Source organism: Sus scrofa, chromosome 11, assembly GCF_054392235.1.
Source record: "Sus scrofa isolate SSC_HxYL_T2T_F1_AM1 chromosome 11, Sscrofa_HxYL_maternal_Yorkshire_Landrace_v2.0, whole genome shotgun sequence".
NCBI lineage: Eukaryota > Metazoa > Chordata > Mammalia > Artiodactyla > Suidae > Sus > Sus scrofa.
The window spans coordinates 18507145-18526406 of NC_139393.1; the positions used below are offsets into that span (position 1 = coordinate 18507145).

General features: G+C 42.0%; 1 protein-coding gene across 6 annotated transcripts in view; it reads left to right on the plus strand.

The window, feature by feature from the left end:
• The first annotated feature begins 1575 nt into the window (after positions 1-1575).
• Positions 1576-19262, plus strand: part of KPNA3 (karyopherin subunit alpha 3) — an 85325-nt gene continuing 67638 nt past the window's right edge. For 3 of the 6 annotated variants that reach the window (XR_014818866.1, XR_014818868.1, XR_014818867.1), the window contains exon 1: positions 1576-1700. Coding sequence is in view for 2 of the 6 variants with exons in the window: in XM_021065149.2 (XP_020920808.1) it covers positions 2040-2195 (156 nt within the window). In the remaining 4 variants the exon portion in view is untranslated. 6 annotated transcript variants of the gene reach the window in all.

Genomic DNA, 19262 nt, shown 5'->3' on the forward strand with positions numbered 1-19262 from the left:
AACAAACCCCACCAAACATGAATCAATATTTAAAAAGTAAAGAAAAGAGAACCCAGCATTTTGATTTCCCTTGAAAATGTGGACCTTTGGCAGGCCTGACAATCCAGTATGGCAAGAATTATCTGAAGCTTGTAAGTGAGCCTGTTTATTGACAGGCCACCACCCAGCACTCACAAAAATGTCCTGGACATAGCCTGGACCTTGAGCTTTCTAACTCCCCTTTGCTTTGAAGGAATATCTTCTTTAACCTCTTTATGGTTATATTCCTTCCCAACCTTTGAATGACTTCAGTCATTTGAATTGTACTATAACATTGCATACCTCCTTATAGCTGCCATAGATTCTGAAACTACATTATTTCATCTACATTCAAAGAAGCTCACTTGCCCAAAAAGCAACTATTAGTGTTATATATCCACATTTCTCCTGATCATTCTTACGATGACCCTAAAGGAAGATGCTAGACTGGAAGAGTCTGCAGACCAAGGCTTGACTACTTCCTGAGGGCCGAGAAGATTATGTGCAGAGGTGGAACAGAAATATCGAGAGTACAGAAATGCAGGACCTGCCAGAGTGAAGGTTGCAGAACCGAGCTTGGGAGAATGATGAAGACAGATGCCGGAGCACTAATCTATTCAAGCATTTATTGAGTATTCATGACATGCCAGGCACTGTATTAACGGAGGGATTCAGCAGTATACCTAACGTCCCTACCTAACTGAGCTAATTCCGATACGGTAAACCAGATCGACACACACACATATCACATACATACATATATACATGTCAGGTGGAAATAAATGCTAATTATAAAACTAAAGCAGAGCAAAGGAACAGCGAATGAGGGTGGCTGCTATTTCAGGAGACCCCCGTGCCACCCTCCCCCCCCCCGCCCCCCGCAAAGAAGCAAGAGAGCAAAGCACCAGCCGTGCATCGGTTTCTAATTTTCTAGGCTACACGGAGCTAGGTGCACCTCCCAGGAAGCTCCGCCCCCTCCCTCCCAATAGGACGCAAGGTGCCGTCTCCGAGGAAGCTCCTCCCACTCCCCGCCCAGAGGCGGCCTTGGGGGCGGAGCCTCGCGCCCGGGCTCCCTGAGCGCGCCGCGCATAAAGACGCGCGCTTAGGGTTCCCGGCATTCTTCTGATTCTGTCAAAGCCGGGAGAGTTACCCTCGCTAGGGAATGGCATGCTGGGAACTGTAGTTTCCTCCCGCAACCCCGCGTCCCGGGGGCAGTAAAAGCTGCTAAGTTCGGCTCCATTGCTGGCACCATACTTGAAGCCCGGCGGGGTTGTGGGGAGGATTTGCGGAGGGGCTGGGGCCGGGGTCATCCCGAGTACCACGTGGAACTTATCCAGCCCGGCGAGCGTCCAGGCCGGAGCCCGCCCCGGACACGTGACCCCGGCCTCCACAAGAGCGCGCCGTTCCAGAGCACGGTTCCCGCCCCGCCCGTCTGTCGGCCTGCGCCTCCCCCGGCGCTGCTGCCACCTCGCGCTCGGAGGCGTCACGGAACGTGCCCGCCTTTCCCCCTCCTCCTCCCTTTCCCTCCCGCTCTCCCCCTCCTCCCCCTCCCGCGCCGAGACTCGCCGCCGCCGCAGCCGCAGGAGTAGCCGCCGCCGGAGCCGCGCGCAGCCATGGCCGAGAACCCCGGCTTGGAGAACCACCGCATCAAGAGCTTTAAGAATAAGGGCCGAGATGTGGAAGTGAGTGTGCTTTCGCTGCTGGGGCCCTCCAGGCTCGCCCGCCTGGCCGCGCCGGCCCCGAGGCGGCGGGGAGGGGCGGGGGGCCGGCGCCGGGCTGGTTTTCGCCGGCTCGCGGTGGGTCGGAGTTAGCTACCGTCTCCCGTCACCGCGGCCAGGGGCTGGGCGGAGCGGGCGGCGGGACGCGGGCCGGGCTGCAGCCGCCTCTCGAAGCTGCCGGCGCGGAGTCCGGGAAACGCCGGGGTTTTCGGCCCCGTCACGCGGGCGCGGCCTGCTGTCGGCGAGGAAGAGATGTGGAGCTGAGGCGGGGTCCGCGGGCTGGGGCCTCGCGGGCTGGGGGGGATGCTGCCGCCCGGGTCCATCGACCGCCCCGCCGAGGGGGCGGCCACGGCTCGCGCCCGCTGCCCGTGCAGCCTCCTGCCCGGCGCGGCCCCCTCAGTGCCTCCCGCGCTGCTGCACATGGAGCCTCGGCTCTGCCGGTCCCCGCGCCTACCTTCTGTGAGCCGGGCCCAGGCGGGCGGTGGCGGCCCGCAGAGGGGGGTGGGGACCAGCCGGGTAACTGACTTGTTTGAGGGTGGTGAATGGGGGAGGGTAGGATGCGCTAGGACCATTTTCTTATATTCCAGTGCGGTTCTTTGGACCAGTCGCGCTTTGCTTTTCCAGCTCATACTCCTGTTACTGCTGGCATTTGGAGCAAGCTGAAGGTGGACAATAGTTTACCGTCTATTGTGTTGAGGCTTTGGAAGAGACGTTGTTCCGACCTCCGCTCACAGGACCTCTTTTCTTAGCCTTTTCTTGTAGTGAGGGTGTGCATAGGGTAATCATGTCTTTGAAACGTTTTACTGAAATAAATTGGATACATAGGTTCATACGGCCTTGCGCTAAGCTGGTAGAATTTCCAAGTGGTTGCAAAACTGTAAACATTGATCGTGTTCACTCAGTTCGTTGCTACTCAGCATGTTGCCATTGTCTCATTAAGGTGACATTAGCAGGTACTGTTTGCAAACTCGGCTTGTCCAGGCAGCGCTAGAGGTCTCTCTGCAGCTTCTAAAAGCAGTGTAGTTAGTGTAATGCACAAACTTCACTGGGACTCTGACCTCTGGATTGTTGGGGGAAAGTGGTTTCAGGTCCACAGCCTTCTTTTCTTTTACTAGGTGACATGATTTGCAGTTTTCTCATTCTTGCTAAGCGGCCAGTGTGACGAAGAAGTGCGCATTTTATCCTGTCTTAAAGAGAGAAGGTGGTGGGGAAAATATACCGTTCAGTGTTCTGTTTTGTAGAAGAACAGACAAAACTGAGGCCGTTTTTCGGAGCCACAAAATTAAATAGTAATTGGAGAAAAACGTAGGGAAATGCCTTGGAATTTTCATATTATTGAGACAGATAAAAGTCATCTTTTTTCTGTCCTGGTCATTGTTCAATTTTACAGTGAGAAATACTTGTAAGCAAAAGTGCAACTTAAGAATAGCAGTAAGAAATTTGGAACTGCTTCTTGTTATTGGTCCTCTTGATGATAGGTAATTTTGAACCGTAATCATCAGTCATTTTTCTTGAAGCTTACCTCTGTCATAAAGCAAAACTTAATGTAGTTTGAAAAATACTTGTATTGTTTGTACAGAAGAACTAATTAACATTCTTCCCCCCCCCCTTTTTTTTTTTGCCTCTATTGTGTTTGGGGATCTCAGTGATACCTAGTAAGGACTCCTTTGCATAATATGCACACAGTGTATCTCTGCTAAAGGTCAGAATGTGATCAGTGACTTCTAGATGCATAAAAAAGATATGAAGCCTGAAAATAGCGGTCACATTACAATTCTTAGAATACATGAGGGAGAATAACTAAGGCATGAAATAGCAGACATTCAAATGGTAGTTCCATGTGGCAGCCACTATACTAAGAGCTTCATGATACCTCTTTTAAGCCTTATGACAACTTTATGAGCTAGGTGTAGCATTATCACCACTTTACAGGAGGAAAATACTTTAGATGAGGAAACACAAAAGTGCTTATACAGTCTGCACAAGGTCATGAAGTGGGTATGAGCATTCATTCATTGGTCTACTGGGTATCGAACAGTGTTTGGTTTGTAACTCAGGGATTTTTACTTTTATAGTTCAGTAGGAATGATAGGAAAGTAAACTGATGATTACAGTGCAGGACATCAATAAGTGTATTCTGAGACTGCATGAGAAGATTTTGACTTGGAGCTGAATGGTCAGGGGAGAGTTCTGGTTGATTCCTGGTGGATGACTGGGAGGGAGCTGATCCTGAAGGATGAAAGAAAGATGGCCAAGGAAGGGGCATTCCAGAATGAGGGAGCAGTAATTGAAGAGTCCTGAGAGACTGTAGGACTGCTGAGAGAGATGGATACTGGAGATGTGATTAAAGGGTCAAATCCGATCAAGCGCCTTTTTTGTGAAATTTGGTATAACTGAGATTAGACCCCCCATATAGTCTTATCCATTAGGAACTGTATTACACTAGAAACTTACATTGCACCTTAGCTCTGTGACTAAGTAGTAGTGATTATTAGGCTATTCAAAAAGTGAGATGTACTTTGATGAGCTTTCATTTCTACCTTTTCATACATGGGATAGATAAAAGGTAAAACATATTATGAGTGATATAGCTGGACGATACATAAATAAGATGCTAGGTACAAAAATAAAATAAATATTTTTAAAGAAAATAACAGTGTGGCGTTAAGCCAGGGAATTGTGAGTAGGGAGAGGGCTGAGGAAGAAAGTAGTTTCATAGTCATTCAGTTGGGAAAAGCTTCGTGGAAGAAAGGTTGGTGAATTTTAAGGGAAGTATGTACTAAACTTGAACAGGGCATATGAGATATTGGTGAATAAAGAACCAAGTGAGGAGTTCCCACTGTGAAATCCAGCTGCAGCGGCTCTGGTTGCTGCGGAGGCATGGGTTTGTTCCCAGGCCAGTGCAGTGGGTTAAGGGCTCCAGTGTTGCCACAGCTGTGGCTTAGTTTCAATCGCTGGCCCAGGAATTTACATATGCCTCGGGTGCGGCCATTCAAAAAAATTCAGGTGAGAAAGAAGAGGATTAGATTAAGGAGTGAAGAGATGAGACTTCCAGACCTGTGGTGGTCTGAGGATATTTCTGTGGCAAAAAGTTGCTTGGAAACTTCTTGATAAGGAGATCTGAAGGAATTTATTCAAGTAGAGTTCGGAGATGTAAGCTGATTACAGCACTGGAAAGAGGTGACTCGCAGGAATATCTAGAGTTAATTTTGGAGGAGCAGTGCTGTTATCTCCTGTGCACAGAGGAATTTTCTTAAAACTCGAAACTGGGGATGGTCCTAACATGGAACAAGAATTTGAACCTTCTCCTCCTCCTTTCTCTTCCCCTTCTGCGTAAAGCTCACAGAGACAAAGTGGATAAAGGTTGTCCTGAGGTTTATAGGTGGAAGTAGGAGAGGGAGTAGTTATCATGGACAGCAGTTTAGCATTTGGGTAGGCGGAGTGGAATTTGTAGCTAAAACTAGGACATACATAGTGACAAGGAAACTCTTAATTTTATTTGGTCCGGAATGTATGTTTTAATACTAAACCTTTTCACTTGAGGCATTGGTTCTTAGTCTTTTTTTCCTTTTATTTATTTATTTATTTTGGGGTCTTTTTGTCTTTTAGGGCCTCAATTGCGGCATATGGAGGTTCCCAGGCTAGGGGTCCAATCAGAGCTGTAGCCGCTGGCCTACACCACAGCCACAGCAGCGCTGGATCCTTAACCCACTAAGCAAGGCCAGGGATTGAACCCATGTCCTCATGGATGCTAGTTGGGTTCGCTAACCACTGAGCCACAACAGGAACTCTGAGGCTTTTTTCCTTTTTAAAAAAGTATTTAAAACTTTTCAAATATTCTTTAGAAGAGTGCACCAAACAGAAATGTTCCATTTGGAGAACACTTATAAATGAAGCATGCAGGTAACTGCCATCCAGGTGAAGTTTTTCTTGGCTCCTGTACACTGCACAAGGATGTGACATTTTCATCAGTGACAGTAACTAATAATTGTTTTAAAATGTGTAACATTTATTGAATGTTTACAGTGTACCTGTACCAAGTACTTTATATGGGTTATTAATCTAGTCTTCACAATCCTCTGATGTATGTATGTATTATTATCCACATTTACTGCTGAGGAAACTTGAGGCCTGCTGTTCTTAAGTCCTAACTTAGCCCTAAGTCCAAGGGTGGTTTAAGTGGCACATAAGCCTAGACTTATGGCGAAGCAGCGTGACGCTAAAGCCAGAACTCTTGTGCACTGAACTTTACTGGCTCTTCAGTGAGTAGAGCCTAAAACTTGACTTGTATGATTCACATGAAAGTTAATTAGTGGGGAAAATATTTAAGAAACAGAAATATTCCTATTTTGATATTTTAAAACCTTGCTAATTTTTTGACATCCTATTTATCATTTATTTGCCTTTTTTTTTTCACTCTTTCAAAGTTTCCTTATCAGTAAGAAGTCAGTTCATTGGTTTCACAGAAAAATAACCCATATCCTTAGCCTTAACATTTAAACTTGATGCTTCAGTTTTTAATACCAGGGATAAATGCATATTTTCTCATTTGCAAATTTAACAAGCACCACCAAACTTGCTTCCCTCTCTGGAACCTCTCTTGATAAGAAATACTATCTGTTGAAGCTTAAAACCATATCCTTAACTTTGAGTCCCTTTTTTCCTTCCTTCACTTTTCTGTATTAGTCCTCTGACGAGCACTCATATTTTTACCTTTGTTACCAACCTTACACTCTGCTCTAGTTTAGGCCCCTGTCGTTGTCACCTGTGCAGGTGTGATAGTACACCTGGCTTCCCTGTATCTTCCCTCCCCAGTGTATCTTATAGATTGATTTTTGTGAAATATTTTCATATTGCTTTCCTGGCAAATCATCCCATTGCCTTTAGAATAAAATTAGAAACCTTAGCATGCCACACATAATTTCACAAAAATCTCTGCCTTTTCTACTTCACCAACTGTTTTTCTTGTATATCCTATCTGTTTTATTTTGCCATCTGTGATAAAGTACTTGAAATGCTGGAGTGACCAATACGTTTCCTTTCCATGTCTTGTATATGCTAGTCTCTTATATACCTTCTTTTGCTCTCTGTTTAGTGGGGCTTACTCTGTCAAACTCTTTCTTCACTCCGACTCCTTTATGCATCTCTGGAACACCAGGATTATAATTCTGCCATGACATGTCATTGTAGTGTAAAAAAACCCTCCAGAAATTCTCTACAGGACTTTTCCTGACTAATGACACACTTAGTACTCTGTCAGTCCCTATCTTTTCCTTTTCTCTAAGTGCGCTTTCCTTTACCTCTTGGGATAAGTTGCTGTGATGTACAGCAAATTCTGTGGGTGTATAGCATGTAGTGAAGTATGTCGTCTTTGTTAAGCCCATAGAGGATAGGGACCTTGGTCTATGACTGGCCATTCATTTAGTGACCAGTATATAAAATTCAAGAAATATGCTCTAAGAGAGGCTAGATAATATACTTGGGAGGTGAAGGTTCAGTATTATACTAAGACATTAATAACTTATTTCCTTGTTGACTTTACGGCATTGATAGTGTTACCTAGCCCTCCTTTGACAATCTGTTCTGCTATAGAAATTAGAAACAGATTCTGACAATGTTTCTTTTTTTTTTTTTTTTTTGTCTTTTTGCCATTTTTTGGGCCGCTCCGCGGCATATAGAGGTTCCCAGGCTAGGGGTCGAAACGGAGCTATAGCTGCCAGCCTACGCCAGAGCCACAGCAACATGGGATCTGAGCCGCGTTTGCAACCTACACCACAGCTCACGGCAACGCCGGATCGTTAACCCACTGAGCAAGGGCAGGAATTGAACCCGCAACTTCATGGTTCCTAGTCGGATTCGTTAACCACTGCACCGTGACGGGAATTCATACATAAATGGTAAAGAGGAATGATGTTCAGGCAAAATTCATGTTGGTCGATAGTTGCTTTTTACCAACACATTAACTGTTTAGCCCTCCCAAGTAACCTCCCAGTAGTTGAAGTGCAGAAAGAGTTAAACGTACACAGGAAGCCCAGGAGTAGGCCTCTTGCCTCCGTTTAACCCTATGTTCTGTCTTAAAGGTGCTTCTTTCTCCAACCATCCTGATGTATTTCCCTCTGTCTTCCTAATTTTACAGAACATGAGTTTTTAAGGAATCTGTATGTCATTTAGCAGGTACACTATAATTATCTTTTCTTGAATTTACTCTCTAGGTATATAATCTCTCCTGGTCCTTCTGCCTCATTGATTACTGTTTTTTGGTTGGCTTTACCAACTCTTTCTACTCCTTGAGTGTAAGTGTGTTTTGGGACTCTGTCCTCAACTCACTTCTCTAGACTTTTTCTTGCCCACATCAGCAGTTCCCTTAGTTTTAACCATCATTTCAGTGTGGGGAATTTAAATCTGTTTTAATCATCTGCTGGAAATTAATCACATGAGCATCACATCAGCTTCTCAGGCTCAAAGTGTTTAAAGCCTTTGTTTTTTCTTTTTCTGTTTATGGCATCATCACCCTCCCTGTGACCTGAACTTGTAACTTAAGAGCCTTCTTGGACTCCTTCCTCATCTTCCAGCACTCAGATGCCAGTCATGTAGCTTGAATCTCTGTGCTGTCTGTGGATTTGGACCCCGCCTCTCTGTTCCCCTGCCTCCAGCCTACTTTTGGCCTTATTACTTATCACCTAGCAGTTTAAAAGTTGCCTCCAAAGTGGTGTTCTTCCTCCAACTCATGAGATTTTTCAGTGAGCCTGATACCTGATTATTTTTCCAGGTTCTGTGTCCACCCCCCACCCCCACCCCTTTAAGCTGTAGCAACACTGAACTTCTTATATGCTTATACATAATCTGGAATCCCTTGCTCCCCTGCTTGCCAGTGCTGTTTCTATTCTCAGGGCTGTCCTGCTGACTGGAATATCTTCCCCTGCCTCCTGTTGCCTGGCTAATTCCTAGCCCTCTTAAATACTCAACCGTGGCTTTAGCTCTTCTGAGAAATCTTTCTGAATCTCCTCTCATCCTCTCAGGTTGAGTTAGGAACCCTTCTCACTCGTGGTTTTGATAATGTATTTTAATTATGTTTTATCTGTTTTTCCTATGTATACCTACATTGCCCACTTCTTAGTACAGTGGCAGGAACAAGCACTAAAATATTTCTTGAATGAGTACTTCCATTCTAAGTACCACCAGCACAGTAACTTTCCTAAAATACATTTTTTAACTGAAACTTTCAATCTTTTAGTGCCTCATCTTACTGCTTCCCAAATCAAGTCCAGACTTTTTATTGTGATAGAAAAAATGTTGAGAGATTGATACATGAAATAATTTTTAAAATTTTCTTGTACATCATGAGAGTTTTACTCCTGAAGACTTAGAGCTGCTTTGCTAAAAAATAAGCATTCTTAAATAAATACCACATCACCCTGATACATTTAATCATTTCCTCATAACATCTGATGTAGTCCACATTTAAATTTCCCCATCTGTCCTTTAATTTTCTTTTCTTTTTAACATTTGGTTGTTAGAACCACTTGTATAATGTTTCCTAGGTCTCTAGACTTAGGAATAGGCTCCTCCCACCATTTAAAAAATTGCGGTAAAATACACATAAAATTTACCATTTTAACCATTTTACTGTTCTGTGGCATTAAATATATTCACGCTGTTGTGTAACCATATCCATTATCCATCCCCAAAACTTTTTCATCCTCCCCAGCTGAAACTCTGTCCCCATTAAACAGTAACTATAGTCCTGCTCTCCCCAGCCCCTGGCAGTCACTCTTCTTTCTGTCTTTATGAATTTGACTCTACTAGGAACTTCCTGTATATAGAGTCGTACAGTGTTTCTCCATTTGTGACTGGTTTATTTCACTTAGCATAACACCTTCAGGGTTCATCCATGCTGCAGCATGTGTCAGAATTTCCTTTTTGTGACTGAATAGTCCATTGCATGGATGTACCACATTTTGTTTATTCATTCATTATCCACTGATGGATCCTTGGGTAGATTCTACCTTTTGGCTATTTTCTCCCACCTTTTAAAAAAATGCCATTAGTTTGTTGAAAAGGAAATCAGGTCAGTTTTCTTATATTAAGTAAACCATATGAATTTGCCACTTTCGAAGTTCAGAACAACCAAGTATCACCAATTTCATATGGCTCAACCTATTAGAATGTCCTTAATTAATGGATTTGTCTTTCTTTGTGGTGTTACCTTGTTCTTCCTATATCTTACCACCTTCCCAATTTTCTGTAAACTGGAGGTTAGTTTTAAAGGCTTAATCAGTTATCTTTAGTTTAAGTATATTCGTTTAAAAAATACTTTGGTGGTGCTGTGTGCCTTAGAATATATCACAATAATGCTGTTAAGACTGGTCAGACGGGAGTTCCTCTTGCTGCTCAGCGGGTGAAGAACCCGACTAATAACCATGAGGATGCAGTTCAATCCCTGAGTTCAGGATCTGGTGTTGCTGCAGCGTAAATTGCAGATGCAGCTTGGATCCTGCGTTGTTGTGGCTGTGGTGTAGGCTGGCAGCTGCCGCTCCATTTCGACCCCTAGCCTGAAAACTAACATATGCTGCAGGTGTGGCCCTTAAAAAAAAAAAAAAAGACTGTCAGACGGTTCAGATGATGGAGCATAGTTTAATGTCATGATGTCAGAGGTAACCACTTCTAGTGAAATTAATTTTAGTTGTTTGGATGAAATGTGTTGAAGACCTGAATAACATTTGAAGTGGAAAAAGTCACCTGACTTCCTGGGATCCAATAAAAGAATTAGAAAATGTGTCTTGAAAATCTAACTTCACAGTCAGTGACATTCTCTTTCCATGCCTGACAGCACTCCTAGGTTGACTTTTTTTTTTTTTTTTCCTTCTTTTTTGGTTGTGCCCAGGGCATGTGGAAGTTCTCTGGCAGGGATCTAACCTGCATCACAGCAGTGACCCAAGCTGCTGGATCAACCTGTTGTGCCACAATAGAACTCTCCTAAGTTGACTTTTAGTTTTCTTAGGATAAGGTTTGGCTATATTCTCATTTCCAAATCTCTATTCCTTTATTTTGAAAAGAAAGCAGTATTAAATATGTAAAGAGGATGTAGCTATGCTTTGTGGTAGTTTCACCATTAAGAAAAAATTTGTCACAAGTTAGGATACCAACTTTAGCAATTAAAATATAGTAAATTTAATCATGACTCTATTTACTTGGAATTAATCTTTCTGAACTGTTGAATTTTCTGGGATTTAAGTTTATTTGTTTACATACCAAATTTTCATTTATTTTGAAATGACAACATTTCTAAAAGTGTCCTATACATGTCTCTGCCTTTGTAAATAGAATATAATTTAGTTTAGTTATTTTCTTGGTTCTTGAGACTCACCATTATGCATATGGCTATTAACTTTTGCTTTTGTATAAATGATACCTTTGAGTTCTTGGATTTGTTAGAATTTTGGCCTTGATTTCTTTTTTAAAATTTTTATATTATAGTTGATTTAAAATATTGTGTTAGTTTCAGGTGTACAGCAAAGTGACTCAGTTTTATATATTTATGTGTGTGTGTTCTTTTTTTTACATTCTCTTCTATTATAGGTTAATAAAAGATAATGAGTATAGTTCCCTGTGCTATTCAACAGGTCCTTTTTGATTATTTTATATGTAGTAGTGTCTATATTTAATCCCAAACTCCTAATTTATTCCTCCTGCCCTTTATCCTTCGGTAACCTTAAGTTTGTTTTCTAAATCTGTGAGTCTGTTTTTGTTATGTAAATAAGTCTATTTGTATCATTTTTTTAGATTCCACATGTAAGTGATACTAATATGACATTTTTCTTTCTCTGTCTGACTTAACTTCACTTAGTATGATAATCCCTAGGTCCATCCATGTTGCTGCAAACGCATTATTTCATTCTTCTTTATGGCTGAGTAATAATCCATTTTATGTATGTACCACATCTATTTATTCATCAGTTGATGGACACTTAGATTGCTTCCATGTATTGGCTAGTATAGATAGTGTTACTGTGAACATTGGGGTACATGTATTTTTTTTCAAATTCATAGATTTGTCAGAATTTTGGCCTTAATTTCTATGCTTGTGGAGTTTTTGCTGTTCATAATTTTTTTTGCCTGTCCTCCCTTGCTCTTAGCCTTTCACCTTTCTGTTTGCTACTTGTCAGCATATTTACCTGTAGTAGCTCTTCTCTTCCCTTTTAATTTGTTGCTTCATATACAGTTTATATCCTAGTGACTTGGATAACAGATTTATTAAACATTTGTTTAGCATTTGCTTGTGCCAGACAGGCATTGTTAATTTTATAGATTATAAATATGAATAATACTGTCCTTGCTCTAGGGAAGTTCAGTTTGGTGGGAGAGACTGATACCTAGTGTACAGCATGATAAGCTCTATGATATGAGTATTTAATTTGCGAAGTACTATGAGAGCATGGGGAAAGAGAGCGACTATATCTGGGAAAACTGAGTAAGCTTACACCGAGGATCTCACTTGAGCTAGGTCTTGAAGGCAGAGCAGGAGTTTGCCAGGACAGGAGGAAACATAACATGGATAACAGTGACTAGGTCATGGAGTGTTAAATGCATGGCGTGTTCAAGCAACAGTTGATAACAGTGATCTTAACATCTTTTCCCCCTTCTTTTGGAAGCGGTATTCTGATTCGGCCTCTGGAAACTGTTCTTCTGCCATTGAATACCTCTTGGTGGAATTTTTAACCTTCTTTTATTTTTGACCATCCTTGTAGCATGTGGAAGTTCCTGGGCCAGGGGTTGAACCCGAGCCACTGCAGTGACCCAAACCATAGTGGTGACAATGCTGAATCTATAACTGAACTGCTAGGGCACTAGGCAACTCCTGGAATTTTTAATCTAAATGCTTCTGTCTGTTTTTGTTAAAGTGGATCACTCTTTCTGGATAAACAAAATAGGCCAATCATATGTTGTCCCCTGGCATTTAAATCTTGAATGTGCTGATACTGGGACCTAAGTGATTCATCCAAGCATAAGTAATATGAATAAATCTCTTAACTCCCACCACCTAGATCTTTGGAGTTGCTTTCATTCTGATCTTTTTCTTAGATCTGATTCTTTAGCTTTTCCTTTGGTTCTGTGAATTTTTCTATATTTTCCCAATAAATCCTCCTGTCCCCAGTTCCCCCTGCCCCCCGCCTTGTTTCTTAAATTAACCCAATCTGTTTTTACTGTTGGCAACATATCTCTAATTTAAGGTGATAACTGTTGTCCTGGCTTTCTTAGGACTGAGGAAGTTCTCAGGACATAGACTTTCAGTGTTCAAACCAGGAAGGTCCTGGGCAAAGGTTAACAAATTGGATACTCTAACTGAAACAGTTCAGGAGTAAGGGCAATGTGTTTTAGGAGCCAAATGTTCAGATGGAAAATTTCAGCATGTAGCTGAAAATAATGTGTGTAGAACTAGCTTGCTTCAGGAATTCCTGTTGTGGCTCAGTGAAACCACTGTGGCTTAGTGGAAATGAATCTGACTAGTGTCCATGAGTTTGCAGGTTTGATCCTTGGCCTCGCTCAGTGGGTTAAGGATCTGATGTTGCTGTGAGCTGTGGTGTAGGTTGCACATTAAAGCTTGGATATGGCGTTGTTGTAGGCCATCAGCTATAGCTCCTATTTGACCCTGGGCCTAGAAACCTCCGTAAGTGCTGTGGGTGGGTGTGGCCCTAAAAAGACAAAAACAACAACAACAACAACAAAAACCCCTAGCTTGCTTCAATTAGCAGTTATCTGAATTCTGAACTAAGTGTGAGGGATAAACAGTGAAAATAATGATAATTATTGAGTACTTACTGTGTATAGAGTACTCTGCTTGTAACAAAAATCTTAAATAGTCCTCACAAAATTGCCATTATACAGATGAAGAACTTGAGTAATTTGCTTAAGATCAAACAATTAGCAAGAGGCAAGACTGTCATTCAGTCCTAGATTTCTTACTTAAAACCCCTGTGCCCTTAATTGCCATTCTCCTGCTCTGCCTCAGTCTCTGCTCAAGGAACTGGTGCGGACATGATGTAACAGTAAACAAATAATTATTATAATGGAATTGGGTAGAGGGTACAGTGGGCACCTAGGGAGTGTGAACGAGTCAGGAAAAGCTTCATGGAGATGATTGTGCTTAAGGTGAAACTAGAAAAAAAGTGTAGTTATTTCATTGGGCCTGAAAGTAAGCATCATGTGCTCTGGGGAACTAAAATCATTCAGTGTTTCTTTTTCTTTTCTTTTTTTTTTTAAAGGGTTGCACCCACGGCATATGGAGGTTCCCAGGCTAGGGGTCGAATTGGAGCTACAGCTGCCAGCCTATGCCATAGCACTGTGGGATCCGAGCCGCGTCTGTGAGCTACACCGCAGCTCACGGCAACGCCAGATCCTCAAGCCACTGAGTGAGGCCAGGGATGGAACCCACAGCCTCATGGATCCTAGTTGGGTTTGTTAACTGCTGAGCCACGAAGGGAACTCCTTATTCAGTATTTCTTACAGGTGGGGTGCTTAGGAAGTTGGACAAGATAAGCTGGCGTCTCATTGTGAAAAAGCTTTACTTACCATGGGGAAGATTTTAAAATTGAGAAGTGGGTTTTATGCATTGAGAACTATTGCTTTGATTGCATCACAGGAGATAGATTGATGAGGATGGGAGGAGAGCTTGGGAGAAAGAAAACTCTCAGGGGTCTCGGAGATGGATGATCTGACTAATAGCACTGGCATTGGGCGCCAAAGGCAGAAAGTTACTAGGAAAGTTACTAGGACTATTTAGTTGATCAGAATAAGAACAGAGAACAGAAGTTAGCTAACTTTTCTGTAAAGGGCTATAATATTTTTAGAAGCCTAAATATTTTAGGCTTTGAGGGCCATACTGCTTATGTCATAACTGCTCAACTCCACTATGAGCATGAAAGAGCCGTAGGCAATAGGTAAACAAAGCCTGTTTACAAAATCAGGTGGCAGGCTAGATATGGCTCACAGGCCCTAGTTTACGTACCCCCTGTTCTAGGATGATGTGGCCAGTGATGAAAATTTGGAAAATAGTTCAAGCAGTGCTTAGAGTGTTTAAGATGATAATATAGATGAGAGCTCATAAGGATAAGAAGAAGAGAGGACCAGGGGAGGAAAGAACCCCTGGAACCTCATCATTTTAGAGGACTAGTGAACATAAGTACTGAAGAATGGTCTGTAGGAAGCTTACAGCAAAGTGGTGTGTCAGAACTTTAGGGAAGCTGAGGGTTTGGGGTGGAAAGGTTCTAAAATTTGGTTGTGATGGTTATACAGCTATAAATATAATAAAGTTCATTGAATTATTTTTTAAAGAAAGAACTTTAGGCAGGAAGACTTTCCTAAAGGAGGGATAACCGTTGGAGCATCCAGTGCTTCTGGATGATGAGGACCTAAAATAGTTCTTTGTAGTTGAGAACTAGTGGTAAGTGGAAAACCCAGAGAGTGGTGGAGGCTGGGAGCTAGATTATAATATGGTAAGGAGTGAGTTGGAGTTGAGTGTAGATTAAACTAGTCAATAGTTTAAAAACTTGAAAACTCAGTTAAAAAACTTGAAAATCCCCGGGAAGGAGGGACCTCAGGTCAGCTTGAGGAGGAGATATGGTTAAAAGAATTTCTTATTGTTTCTCATTTGTTGAGAAGTGGTGGGATTGACTGTTGCTTGTAAGCTAAATTGAAGAAAAGAGCAAAAGTGCTTAAGAGCACCTGGCTAGAAAAGGAATAAATGATTGAGCCTGGAGTAGTGGGGAGCTGTTAGGGAGGTGAAGTGAGAGATCCACATTGTGGTTAGGTTTTGCAGGGGCTTCAGTTGGAAAGGACTTGGAGAAATAGAGACAGAGGTGAAGATGGGCTGTTGCAGTTTCCTGGTGGGGAAACTGGAACAGATTATTCCTGATGGCCTCTGTTTTCTTTGAAAAATTTATCTCCAGAGAATAAAGGGTCTAAGAGAGGTAATAGTGAAAGACAAAGTGTTTGGGAGAATGCAGAATATCTAGGAATGAAGGCCCAGCTGAGATAAATACAGTCATCCCTTGGTATTGTGGATTGGTTCCTGGAGCCCCTCAAATATTGAAATCCATGATGATCAGATCCCTTTACAAAGTGGCGTGTGTGGTACAGTGAATACAGCTGGCCCTTCGAATCCGAGGACAGATAGGACCAACAGTACTGTAGTGTTATGTTGGTAACAGTTGTGAATGATATCCAGTTGATTGTATCAGATGTAGCTATGAATGCATTCTGGATTATAGTTAGAATTGTCAGTTAAACCAAATTCAAAGTGTAGAAACCAAACTCAGTTGAATCATAAAAAAATTGAACTAGCAAAATCTTAAAAAATACAACTTGAGTCCAGACCCTTTTGGGAAACTGAGGTGGAAACTGAGGGTGTAGAGAAGTAATGTTGTCCACTCACATAATTGATAACCAGGTTTTCTGATTCCTACACTTGAGTAACACAACACACTTAAAAACAAAGCTGTATCTTAGAAAACTTTGAGGAGTTCCCATCATGGTGCAGCAGAAACGAATCCAACTAGGAACCATGAGCTTGCAGTTTCGATCCCTGGCCTCGCTCAGTGGGTTAAGGATCTGGCATTGCCGTGAGCTGTGGTGTAGGTCGCAGATGTGGCTCGGATCCTGAGTTGCTGTGGCTGTGGTGTAGGCCCTCGGCTAAGCTCCAATTGGACCCCTAGCCTGGGAGCCTCCACATACTGCAGGTGTGGCCCTAAAAAGACAAAAGACAAAAAAAAAAAAAAAAAGGAAACTTTGAAACATACAGTAGTAGAGAGAGTAACATTGAACTCCTGTATTCCATTTGAAAATAGTTACAGTTTTTGGCCAGTCTTGTTTCAGTTATATCCCTATCCACTTTTACTTTTCTTTGGAATATTTTGAAGCAAAATTCTAGATATCCTATTTTATATATCAATATTTTAACATCTGTGCCTAAAAGTTTTTAAGTCTGATTTTGACACCAGTTCCAACATTTGGGTTTTTCCCCATGGCTAGCAATTCTCCCACACCGCCTGGATGTCCTACAGTTCAGCTAAACTGTGATGCTGTCTACCTGGAGATAGCGTTGGAGTCCATGGGTTAAAGGTTCAGTCCTTTTTATAAGACTGCCCCTCACCCCCACCCAACTTCTGACTTCCTGGCCATAAACCTCCTCTGTTTATTGTAGTGCTTTGGTGCAGAACCCAGAGAAATATTTTACTTACTAGGTTACCAGGTTAGTGTATAAGGATACAACTCAGGAACAGGCGGATGGGAGAGATTCATAGGGCAGGGTTTGAGAGAAAGGAGCAGAGCTTCCATGCTCTCTCAGAGCATATCAGTCTCTGGCTTTTCACTAACCTGGAAGCTCTCCAGACCCTGACCTTTCTTTTATTTATTTATTTTTTTTATTTAATGATTATTATTTTTTCCATTATAGCTGGTTTTTACAGTGTTCTGTCAATTTTCTACTGACCCTGAGCTTTCAGGTTTTTAATGGAGGCGTGATTGATTAAATCATTGGCCATTGGTGACAGGACTCACCTGCCATCCCTTCTACCCTCCCAGGAAGTTGGGGGTAGAGCTGAAAGTTCCAGCCCTCTACTCATAGGTCTAGTTCCTACAGCATACAGCCCCCAACCTTAGGTTACTTGAGGCTGTCCAGAAGTTGCCTCATGAACTTCACAAAAGACGTCTTTTTGTCTTTTGTCTTTTTGTTGTTGTTGCTATTTCTTGGGCCGCACCCGAGGCATATGGAGGTTCCCAGGCTAGGGGTTGAATCGGAGCTGCAGCCACCGGCCTACGCCAGAGCCACAGCAACGCGGGATCCGAGCCGCGTCTGCAACCTACACCACAGCTCACGGCAACGCCGGATCGCTAACCCACTGAGCAAGGGCAGGGACCGAACCCGCAACCTCATAGTCCCTAGTCGGATTCGTTAACCACTGCGCCACAACGGGAACTCCGCAAAAGACGTCTTTACTGCTCTTTACACTTAGGAAATTCCAAGGGTTTTGGGGCTCTGTTCAGGAACAGTGGACAGAGACCAACTGTATATTTCATATTATAAATCACAATATCATGGCAAGACATATATTATTATACTTAAAAGAAGCCAGAACAGTAATTGTTGTATCACTTAATCACTAGTTAAAAACACACTTTTGATAGGAAATTTCAAAGTAAAAATACCCCCTATTATTCTATCCATGTCTAGACTCAAAAGAAACCTTCTTGGTCATGTGTTTGGGGTTGGGATGTGACATAGGAAATTAATAAGTAGTATTTTAAGTAATTTTTCCTTCTCTCCAGCTAGGAAGTAAAGGACTAATCCTATCTCTCTCAAAATAGATTAATAATAACAGGTAGTTAATTTTTAATTTCCAAAGATAGTGTACAAATTATTATAGAATGAGGAGACTTTATAGAAATAAAGGCTTTTTCATATTTGCAATTTTTTGATAGTGAATTTTCTTTTTACTTTTTAAAAGGAAAATGACTCTAGGAGTTCCCGCTGTGGTGCAATGGTACATCAGGATCAGTGGTGTCTTGGGAGTGCTGGGACTTGGGTTTGATCCTAGCCCAGCACAGTGGGTTAAGGATCCACGGTTGCCACAGCTGCAGCTTAGGTGACAGCTGCAGCTCAGGTCTGATCCCTGGCCCCAGAATTGCATATGCCACAGGCAGGGCAACCAATAAATGAGTGAATGAATGAATGAATGAATCAGACTCAGAGTACGCCATACATTATAAGAAAGATACTAAGACACTTTGTGTCTCTGAAACAGCTTGTTATATTCCACTTTATTCTATCTTGACTTAAAACCACGCAAGAAAAAGTTTTTGTCTTAAATATAGAAGCATTAGAATCACAGAGAGACAGATTGGTACAGCGGTGAATCTTGTGTTATGGACCCTTCCTTTGTTGAAATAGTGTGTACTCTTTGCATCCTCTATCTCAGAATTGGAAAGTTGTAAAGCTTTCCCAAACATCTTTGTGATGTTTACAGCGCGTGTTCAGTTATACATTGTTGTCATTTTTCTTTATTAAAACAGCAATAGAGACTGAGAGAAAGCTGAACAGAGTGTGAAGGAAGGTAGCTGGACAGGCACTGAAATAATTAGATTGTATAGTATATTTATTTTCCTCTCAAAATTTGAATCTCTAAGAAAAAGTAGGTAACCTGAAAAATATGATCATGTTAACTAAATATCAGGCTATATATAGATGGTAGAGATGCAAACATAGATGATAAACACCCTAGAAGCTTGGTGTTACACAATATTAATTAAGCAGAGAGCCATGGACTCTACAATTAGTATCTTTTTGTAAATTTGAATTAATTTTGTTAACTTGAATCTAGTTCCGTGAATATATGTGTATTTTGGTTTTGGGATAATGTACAATTTAGAACATTTATTGAGGCTTTTTTTTTCCTTGTTAAACTTTGCAAAAATAAATTTTTATTAACTTTAGCAACTGGTGTTTTAAACAAAAACATGGGACATAGAATA